Below are 10,967 nucleotides of genomic sequence, written 5' to 3'. Positions count from 1 at the left end.
TTTTCAAATTTTCTTTTTTACATGTGCTAGCTGAAGATGCTATTACTATAGCGAAATCGATTCTTACTTAATAAATAACACTAAGAGGTTAGATTGTTGTGCAAATGCCAGCATTTGATGAATGCAAAATAGTAGTACCAAGGTTGTAATTACTTTTTAAGACTTTAGGAGCAATAATTCAGCATCATTGATTTACGATCAAAACATTTTATAGCAAAGTTAGCTTCCACACGTTGAAGATGGAGAATGATCATTTTTTAACAGATGAGATATTCCATTCGGAGAACAGCAGAGCCTTGAGATCGGACAACAGTCAGGCGAAAATACCGAGCTGTGATTGGTTGAGGAAACATATTGATGGCGTAAGAGTTTCTGTCAGTGTTTCCTTGAAAAATCTAAACAAAAATGACCAAAACTTGTTCAACGCATTTGCATGAAACTGAAGTCATATTGAAAGAAACAGGTGCTTTAAGGCAGTGGTTCTCGGGGTCCGTGAAGTGATTTCAGGGGGTCCGTGAAAGTTTCCGGGGTTTCAGCATGATTGATAAATTGCGAAATTTAAAAATTGTTTGTGCTTTGTTTATGTAATAGCCTATACGGTGATTCTCAAACTGTAAGTTGCAACGCACTGGTGCGTCGTTTGAAATTGCAACGGACATTGCACAAAAGTTTGGTTTTTTAACTTAAAAATATCTTAAAAATGACCAAACCTTTCAATAAGGCTATGTTGGCTATCTTCAACTTAATTCTTTTGAGACAGCGGATTCATAACATAATTTCGTCAATCTCATCAATCGCCAAGTGCGTTGCGAGTTCAGCTAATTATTCTAAGTGTGTTACTTCGAAACTTATGTAACATATGATTCCATAATGAGACGCGATATACCTAAATTTCAAATAGAAATTATTAGGGGTCCGCGACCGCTTCGAAGGCACCAAAAGGAATCCACCAAGACAAAAAGGTTGAGAACCACTGGTTTAAGATGATGAAAACTAAGATAATAATGTGGATAAGTGGGCAGTCCCTGAACGATAATATCGAAATAAAATTTTCTTTACTCATGAGAGAGACTGAGTTCAGTGATTACAATTACACAAAATTATAGCGTTGTAACATCACTTTGTGAATATAAAATTGTGCAAGTGAAATCAAAACTTTCTCATTTGGAAATTTGGTGGTCTGATTAAATTACACAAAAAAATTTATATTTTTCCTTTGTCTGTCTGCAATGCCAGAAAAAACAGGTCTCGGATTTTTTCAAATTGATTGATTATTATTGTAAACGAAAGCCATGTACACATTGGCATAGCGTTGTTTGACGTTGTGTCAATGCTAAATGAGTTTTGCTTGCTTGTGAATGTACTTTTTTGTACCAAATATGTTGCGTCATGGATTACTTAGCATTTAAGTTAACGAACGACTTACTGATGCTATTATAGCGTTTTTATTTTGAAATTAGAAATAGATTGTTTTCTAATTGTGAGTATAAATACCACAACATTGCATTATTTGTTGATTCAGCATGAATATAGCTCAGCTATGAGCAAACATTTCATTGCGTCAGTTTTACAGGTATTTAATGAATAAAATTACTTAGCAGTGTAGAAATATCGCACTTGCTGAATATGCTATTGAAAAGAACGTTTGGTCGCAATTTAAGAAAGGTTATGTTAAGTCTTTCTGGAGTATTTGTTACTTATAATTGTTTCTATTTCACAAACAATGTTTCTATTTCACAAACAATGCTCTTACCTGGCTCCGACACTGGCGTGACAAGCTATGAATGAATTGTTTCTATTTAGTCATGATATAATGCTTAAGCATATCACCTTGTAAATGTATTCTGTAAAAGAGGGTGTCAACAACCAATAAATATGATTTTTATTTTTATTCATAGCTTGTTTAATTTGTTAACCAGCTGTGCACCTCGTATAAAATTTCGTATACCGTAATGTAGGATACTGTGATGTCTACACTTTGCTGTAGCTGTTTTTATTAATGTTTTCGTATTTGTAAAATCATCGTTATTTTCCCCAGAGAAAAACCGTGATTTGACCAGAATAATATTGAGTGGTTCGACGAAACAATGGCGCGTTTTTCTAACAACATAGAACAACTCATTCAGCTTGGTGGTGGCATGCGGGCAGACAATTCAAATGGAATCATCTCAGTGTAGATTGAGTGTTTAACATCAGGCAACCCGCACAGCTATATGATCAAACAACCATTGACCTTATATTTGAGATAAACAGCTTGCTCATTACATTTGGATTCCTGTGGTTAATACCGTTTATCTACGTTTTATGTCTATGTGCTTTGATTTTACTGGTCGCTGTATTTGTCACCTTTCGCTGTTACTTTCTAAGTGACCGAAATCAAAATTAAATCGTCAACTGTGTAACCGAGTAGTGAGATTCCTGGAACTACGCTCGAAAGGGCATCGGATCGTATCGGTTCAAAAGCATGTTGCTGTGTTCTTGCCTGGTCTATCGTGATCTACATTTGCTTGAGAGGTCTATACAGAGTCAGGTTTTCTGGACTCCAGCTCCACTCCGACTCTAAATTCTGCGTCTCCAAACCCACTCTTGCTCCAAATATTTTGGGAATATTGACTCCAATCGCATTTATAGCCTTCCACGTGCAATATTTATACCTTCCTTTTCCTCTGTTGTGAAAAGAAAAGCATACTTTTAAATTAAAAAGTTACTGCTTGTAAAATAAAACCATAGAAGTACATAAAAATAGCAACTGTGCCAAGAGCAAGGTATGCTAAATATTTGCATGTTAGAAGTATCAACCGGTAAATATCAGACTCCGGCTCCAATCCGGCTCCTTTTTTTGCCAAGAATTTCAGACTCCGCCCTCAACTTCGGACAAAACCGAGAGTTTGGCTCCTGAATACTCCAAAACTCACGCTCATGTACACCTCTGATTTGTTTACGGCGTTACTTCTTAACTTTTTTTTTCAAGGCTCACCTGCAGACGTATGATAATATGGCAGCGCTCCTGGCGAGCGGGAAATGCTTTTTTGGTACACAGGTAGCTTACTGCATTTCTCTTGATTGCTGGTAAGTTTTTATTACATAGTTGCATTATCTTGAAAGTAATGTATGTTGAATGAGATAAGCCAAACAAAAGGAAACAAAATAAATTCTTCCATGATGTAATAATTTCAAATTACGAAATACACAGCACAACCTTTGGTTGAAAAAAAGAAGAAGATCTGACCAACAAAACATCACAACATTTAAAAAACAGAAATACCTAGCAAACAGAAATTAAATATTTATTTCCATCTCTTATTTTTAAAATAATACAGATTTTTTGAATATTTTCTCCTCTTCAATTGTCAACCTTCCATGGCGCAGCAGTGCGTCGCGGTGCGCTAGCTAAGAAACGAGGGTTTTTGTTATTGTTGCGAAAACTGTTAAAGCAGGTTTTGTTTAGTTGCTTACCTTGTCTTGTCTTGACTCATTCACGATAAATTGCAACCGATTTGGTGCATTCCCGTATGATATTTTGTACTGAGTGATCCACTGGTTAAAAAAATCACCTAGTGGTCTTCCTTGAGTCACAATACCAACAACTTGTATTTGCTTCTGCAGATCTACTTGAACCCACTGGCCAGAGCTGGATTCTGTAAAATTCAACGCAACACTTTTCAGTTGCTGTTATTGCAACATCGAAATATTTTTAATTCTATACTACTCTGTTTCAACTATTAAACATATGTTTCCATAAAATTATTGCACCTTACACTTTTGTCGGATAATTTTGAAAAAGATACTTCATGGATTGAATTTATTTTTAATTGCATGAAAGAAATACGCTTTTCAATTTTTCTACAACATACTTGCAAGCAGGCGGTTTTTATCGAAGTTAATTGAGAAAGTAGATTTTATGCCAGACTTAAGTTGAAGCTATTTTTATCACTGCATAAGCTACTGTATATTGTCATCATCATCATTATGTTCTATTCTCGTATTGAGGGTTGCATACAATGCGCCATTGTTTTCGATGATGTGCTGTTCGTACTGCACTTTTATAATTTAATTTTCTCCATTTAGCAATGTTTGTTGTCCAAATCATTTTTGGTCTGCACGATATATTATGTATAATATACACTATACAGAATACATCGTGCATTGATACAAGTTGTAGTATCATAAAATGGCGCCAATTGTCAGTTTTCAGTCCAAAGTCGCTAGGCAAAATCAACGTCGATTAGCCTCAAATTTGGTGCGTGGCTTTCAAATGCCATGTACAACAATGCGACAAGCGATCACTGAAATGTGCAATAAAAATGCTCCTTATTGTAGCCTATGTATTTTTAAGATATAAAATTTCCAAATTTTTCAAAATGCTTCACAACCCATCACACACTCTATGACCTGCACAGAACTGCTCAAAACTCAACCAACTAGAAAGCTAGTTTTGGCGGCCAGGAAAGGGCAAAACTTTTATTTCATCAGTGATTTCAGCTTGTAACATCCTTAAAATTTCAAATTGGCACAGCTCATTTGGGATACTCTAGTTTATGCCTAATGCTATTTATACGTGATTAAAAATAAATTTGCTTAAAAGTTCTCGAAATTGAGCAACTAAATCTTCCAAGGCTAAAAAGAAAAACTGATGTCAACCATGGCCACCTAAAGATACGGCCTGATTTGTCACATTTGGCAGAAATTTCCAGGTTTTTCTAACTTTGGGCAAACGTTTAAATAAATTTTTCTAAAAATTAGATTTTTACGCTTTCTTTATTCTTTTCCACAGATGACACAATAGGTTTTAACATCCTCATATGTTGAAAAACAAAGAAAATTTGATTTCGAAGATTTTAGTCAGACTGTTAATTTTCAATAACAGTCTGATTTTGCGTTTTTTAACTTACTTTTTCTCATTTGCTACTGCTTCCCCAAGGCAACAAAAAAGTTTTATGTCATTAGGACACCGCAAAAAGTAAAAACATCTCAAAAAATGTCAGTCAAGCACTAGCAGTAGCTGTAATCAAAATCTGCAAAATGTGACAAATCAGGCCGCATCTCCAGGTGGCCATGTGTCAACTTTTTTGACTTTCTCACTTTTAGTCAGTAAACTCACAACTGAGATGATGTGTAAAGTTACTTTGCGCTTCTGAATGTTGTGTGGTTCACTGGTTCTTAAGCCTTTTCAGTTCACGCCCACTTTTTATTGTTATTTGTTTATGCGATCCACAATGACATGTCATGACTAAACGCATAAAAACAAATTGATGTGCATGCGAGGTGAAAAACTACGTATCCACAAAAAAAAAAAATTCACTATTCATTCGACAGGTTTGCCCCCTCAGCATGCTCTACTTCACAATCTGTGCTGACGTGCTCACCCGACGCATAGAGAAAAACCATCTTATAAACGGTTTTCGCTTTTCCAAGCTGACAATCAAAATTCAGCAATATGCGGACGACACTATATTCATAACAAGAGACATACCATCTCTCAAAGAAATCAACAGAGAACTAGTCATCTACCAGAAGATGTCCGGCCAGAAAGTGAACCAGGGAAAGACCCAGATCCTGGCGTCCAAACCTTTTCTAGCCCAAAAAGCTCAACAGCTCTTTCCTGAAGCTGCGATCTTGAACAACATCAAGATCCTGGGCATCTGGCTAGGAACCAACATCCACAAACCACGAAGACTCTCCCTCTACGAAAAGATCTCCATCATCAACACTCTCATGGTATTCGTCACTTTGCATTTGAGTAGAGTACTGATGCCAACACAACAACACCTCAAAGAACTCAACAAAATCCTTTTCAACGTCCCCTGGCATCCTTCACCATTCGAACAACTCCAGAGAAGCAAAACACTTCCTCCTGTCAAAGATGGAGGCATCAGCATGGTGGACATCCAATCAAAATTTTAAACAAGCCGCATCGATAGAATTCTCCACCTCTTCTCACTAGAAGACGCCACCGAAATCTGGCACGAATGGGCCATGTTTAATTTGAGTTACAGAATGAGGCACATCAATCCTCTTTTGTTCTCCAACAGCATTCCGCATGCTCCAAATCCAAACGAAATGTATACGGACATCTTCAAGTCCTTTTGCAAACTCAAAGGCTTGAAACATGATTGGGATAATACTTCCTATGAAAACATCTACCTCATTCTGAAAACGCAAAATGAAAAGAAGATCAACAAGATTGACCAACACGGGAAAAAGATTCCTTGGAACGAAATTCTTCTAAGAAATAAAGAAATCAAATTCCTCCTTCCACCTTACTTATCCTCCACGTCCTTTCGGATCGCTCATGGAGGATACGAATGGGGAGAATTTAATAGATCAATACATTCCGATAGAATAACAAACTGCAAATTCTGCAGAAAACCTGAAGACAATGTGGCCCACGTCCTCACCAAATGCTCCTTTGCGCTAGGAATATGGGAGCGCCTGAAACAACAATATTTTGACCTAACCAACAAAAACATGGAAATAATAAAGGACATAATCCTCTACAATCAATTCCCTGACGGACAAAAGAACAACCCGATACTCTTAACCATGATGAATGTCGCCAAATACACCTTCATCCAAAAGAAGATATCTCTGGATATAGGTGACACATACATACGGAACACAAAACGGTCCACCATACAAGCCTTGTGGGTGATCATGACAAAAACAAAAGACATAACACAAAAGAATAACATTCCTTTGTCATCTGACATTTCTACTCCTTCTAAACCTCTTCCTACGGTCAGAAGAAAGAAGAACCAGTCGAGATCCTCTCTTCAACCGTCCTCTCAGCCGTCCTCGGTGGTAGGGATGACTGATTGCAGCGGTGGATCTCACTAGCACAGTACGGTCGTAGAACATCTTTGAAGAAGCGTAGACAACCCATCTTTAACCCGTCCCTCTCACTCATCTGAAACGGCCCGATGCCGGAAGAGTGATTGCAGCGGGAGATCTTTAACCGCCCCTTTCCGTTTACCCACTCGCCTTGGGATGACAGGATTGCAGCGGCCCATTCCAAGATGACTCTGAGGTCAGCGAAAGCTACCCTTTTTCTGGCCGCTCCTCTCTGGCATCTCCGCCAAATGAGATGTCAGACTGCAGTGGCCCGTTTCCCACAAGCAGGTGCCCTTCTTCAAGCGGGCAACAAGAAGAAACACACACACAAACAAACTCAAATAAAATTAAAATTAATTATCTACCAAAACGCGCTAGCTCTTGAGCTTGACCCGCCATCTCCTAGACTACTCCAAGATCAGCAAGAGGAAAGTCGAGACAGGCAGATCAGCTTGAGGCAGCCAATAACCCTTAATTTACATCCACAGATCACCATCTACCGCGGAGGGTCCCTTCGGTCGTAGTGAGTCCCTCACCTCCCTGGTAGGTATCTTCCATGTAAGTATGATGTGCCTGCTGAGTGTTTGGGTGTGTGGACGGCTCCCGGAGCGGACGCACTAATGATGAGACAGGAAACAAATCCATTTCATATGGAAAATTGTAAACCTGCAAGATGTAGTGGTATCCATCTTGAACTCTGAGCGTTACGCGAAAGAAAAAAAAATCACTATTCATTCAAAACTTCAGCTTTCATGTTGGATTTTATTAGACGAATTGAGACTTGACAGGAGACAAGCAGACACGCAACACAGCATGTCCCTTTTCACGCTGTTGCTATAGCCTTTGATTTAGTTGCATCAATGGTGTCTAACTCACGCATGCTGAACTGACCTGAAAATTTTTATCTTACATCTTATTTCCGGCCCAACGTTAGGTGTTTGGTCAATTATGTTTAAGTGTGAAGCAACATTGCAAAACCTTGCATGAAACACGTACTCAATTGTGGCAAAAACAAAGATTGATTTGGTTTTAGACTTTGCAAAATATTCTAAAATTTGCAAGGATCTATTAAAGTTTTTCGAATGGCTTTCAACGTCAAAATAACCAAGTGAAACATCTTTCCTTGTTTCAACGACCATACACTGTAAAAATAGAAGAAATGAAAACGCAGAACTTCAGTTTGAATGTTTAGATCTAAAGTCAATTGAGGTTATGAAAGACGTAGGCTTTGTCATAAACAATTAAAACTTTATTTTCACTTTCGTTTGGAGGAAGAAGCATATCCTGTTTTATTGAGGCTCGTTGTTGAATTACTTAGTTTAAAAGCAGTGTACATATCGTTGCGAATAGATATCTCTGTTATAAAACATGAAACTAAACTCGGCAGTCAGCTCACCAACGGATGTTTGGTGCAGTGATACGCATTGCAGCTAGGTCGGTTACAGCCGATCTTTTGAGTTTGGTTAAAGACAAACTTATGAAATAACTTTGGTCATCATGAATGACTTCCATGATTAAATAAATGCATGTTTTTTATATGTTAATAAAGGTTTTATCTCTTTGTAGAACTACACTCTTTTATTATCAGAAATTATTCGTTAAAAGCTTGAGTGCAGAAACATTTTTCTTCAGATCAAGTGTAATAGTTACTTTTTTCATTGAAATCGTTCACTAATCTTGAAACATTTGTACGGCCGTTTTTCTTTTGCTTATTGCTTCTGCACATCAATCTATAAAATGGTGCGAGTGCTTTATTGTACTGCACTGTACAGTGTCTCTACAACAGGGTTACTCAACTAATGTTAACAAAGGTGTTGACAAGTTGAATATTTTTAGCGATCCGGTAAATAAGTTATTTCCCACGCAACCACGAAAGTTAAATTATTGGTACCACACCACTTTTTTAGGTAAAATGTAACTCAAATTGGATTTCTGAGAAAGTGTTGGGGTGTCTGGGAGTCGAAGCCCTCCAGCAACTAGGATAAGCACAGTAAAAATTGCTTCCTCTCGGTAGAAATCTGTTTAAAGAAGCCCTGGAACGTGGCAATGAGGTTATTCTTCCAAAAGCTCAAAGCCCACCATGAACACCCAGAAGGTCCTGATTAGGACCGCGGTCCGCCAGTTGAGTATCCCTGGCTGTACAGTATAATAAATCATACAATAGCAGTCTAACCCTTTACAACTAGCCTACTATTGCTTTGTGTGCATGTCCAGATGGTCCTCATACAAAATAGAAAAAGAGATGGCGAGTTAGTGAAAAAAGACATCAATGTAAATAACTTAAACAGAATCAACTTCAACCACCATAAAGCAAGGCAAAAGGGCTGCAAAACTGGCAGACTCCTTCTCATGGAAACAAGCTCCCAGTTTCATCTACTAAAGAAGGGACAAATGGATGATGTTGCACAATTAGTACTTAATAATAATGCAACAATTTCTCGATCTAATCGTAAACTGTAACATTAAGAAATGGTTTGCGGCCCACCTGAAATAGCTTCGCGACCTACCAATAGGTCACGACCCACTGGTTGGGAAGCTCTGGTCTAGTTCTCATAGATTTAATTTAGGCCATGCCGTAAAAAGTCTGCCTTCCAAAATCCTTTTCATAAAATCTCACAAAAAAAATTGTTACAGTGCTTTTAGCTGATTACTGCGTTATATTGCTTTCATTGCCGACTCAAAACAAACCCAACAATAATCTATGAATTCCGAAATCATTATAAAGTTCAAAAGCAGGCATTTGTGCCTGATTAGATTTCAAAATTCTATTGCTTTGGTTTTGTTTTAAATTATTCTTTTGTGAAAAATTTCCTTTTGTTTATTTTGAACCATTTTTCACAAAATGAAATTTCATTTCACTGCATTTTGACAAAAAAAAAATCTTTTTGAAAAGGCATACGTATGAGGTCGGTTCTTTATTTCCTCACAATTAGCAATATTATTGCGGGTATGAAATATTGTAGAAGACATCTGCAATTCTGCACGGTCTTGCATCGTTTCCGACTTATTTGCCGAAATACATCACTTACGTCCTCTTCCAACATGCCAAAATCCTCCTGGACTTCCTGTATGCCTATTATCCAATCTTGCATATCGTGCTGCAGTCCCAGAGTTATACATCGATGAAGCCGAAAATGCGCTGTCAGGTATGCGACCATCTCTGATACCAACACCGCAAACATGAACTAGGGTGTAAAACATATGTTTGAAACATTTGTTTGAAACACTACCTAGCCTACTCATTAAAAATGCTTTTCGATTTTAACAAATCACATCAAAAAAATTTAGTTTGTTTATTGAAATCCGATCTGAATTCGGATTTTATAAAAAAGGTAGTTCGAACTTATAGCTGTGATATTTCACTTCAATGTATTATTATTATTAAGTAACCTCTTGCTGGTGATGGAATGAAATATTTAAAAAAAATCTTTATCGGTTCCAATTCCTCTCGGAGTTGCTCAATTTCATTGGGATCGCATTCACAAAGACCAGATGATCCCTTGTCTCCTTTTGATCCAGGCGGTCCTGTTACTCCTGCTGGTCCAATCTTTCCAGGACGTCCTTGCTGAATGACTGGACCAGGACCGCTACTAAACACTCCACGACGTAATGGAAGACAAAGGTCATCACCTTGACCGAAGACAACAACCAGACAAAAAGAGAAAAATGAACTTATAAATAGAACATTCATCCTGTAATGGAATACAAATTCGAGGATAGTTGTTTTAAGGTATTACAGTAATTATTTAGTCTATAATTGTTATTTTATCTAACAAACATTTTTCCTGTGATTTGATTTTATGTTGGCTGTGTATGCTGCAGTGTTCTATTAACGGTTACGTCTGAAACACAAAACTTTCCTGAAAAATTTCATAGACGTTTTCATGGTTGTAGTGCCGAATGTTGTCAATGTGAGTTTTTGCACGACAAAAAGAACATTAATTTAATGCAAAATACAACGAATGATAATTAATCAATAAACAATGCGACAGGAGATAATTTAATGAGAAAGTTCACATTATAATGTTGACCGGAACAAGCGCATGTGCATAGCACGATTTACAAGAAAAAAGTACACAATTAAGATGATAAGCAGTTATTTCTTTGTGTTTATGTTTCGTTTGTATTAAATGGCA

General features: G+C 37.3%; 1 protein-coding gene across 1 annotated transcript; it reads right to left on the bottom strand.

Annotated features, from left to right (window-relative positions):
* Positions 1-257: 257 nt before the first annotated feature.
* On the bottom strand, positions 258-10,522 carry LOC145785160 (lactadherin-like). Its single transcript, XM_082596858.1, has 4 exons — positions 10,222-10,522; positions 9,861-10,016; positions 3,457-3,638; positions 258-395 (listed from the first exon to the last, which is right to left on the bottom strand). Exons 1-4 carry the CDS (start codon positions 10,520-10,522, stop codon positions 258-260), a joined length of 777 nt encoding a protein of 258 aa, XP_082452984.1.
* Between the last annotated feature and the right edge of the window lie 445 nt (positions 10,523-10,967).

This window comes from Aplidium turbinatum, chromosome 16 (genome assembly GCF_918807975.1).
Source record: "Aplidium turbinatum chromosome 16, kaAplTurb1.1, whole genome shotgun sequence".
Classification (NCBI taxonomy): domain Eukaryota; kingdom Metazoa; phylum Chordata; class Ascidiacea; order Aplousobranchia; family Polyclinidae; genus Aplidium; species Aplidium turbinatum.
Note: the sequence above shows the minus strand (reverse complement) of the source record. Positions and strands in the feature narration are given on the sequence as shown.

Bases quoted from the DNA above. Each gene is read 5' to 3' on its own strand.
- LOC145785160 (XM_082596858.1), bottom strand. From the start codon at position 10,522: ATGAATGTTCTATTTATAAGTTCATTTTTCTCTTTTTGTCTGGTTGTT. The intron at 10,017-10,221 runs GTTACTTAATAA...TTTACACCCTAG, and splicing joins CATTCCATCACCAGCAAGAG to TTCATGTTTGCGGTGTTGGT. The intron at 396-3,456 runs GTAAGCAACTAA...ATTTTTGTTTAG, and splicing joins ATGAGTCAAGACAAGACAAG to ATTTTTCAAGGAAACACTGA.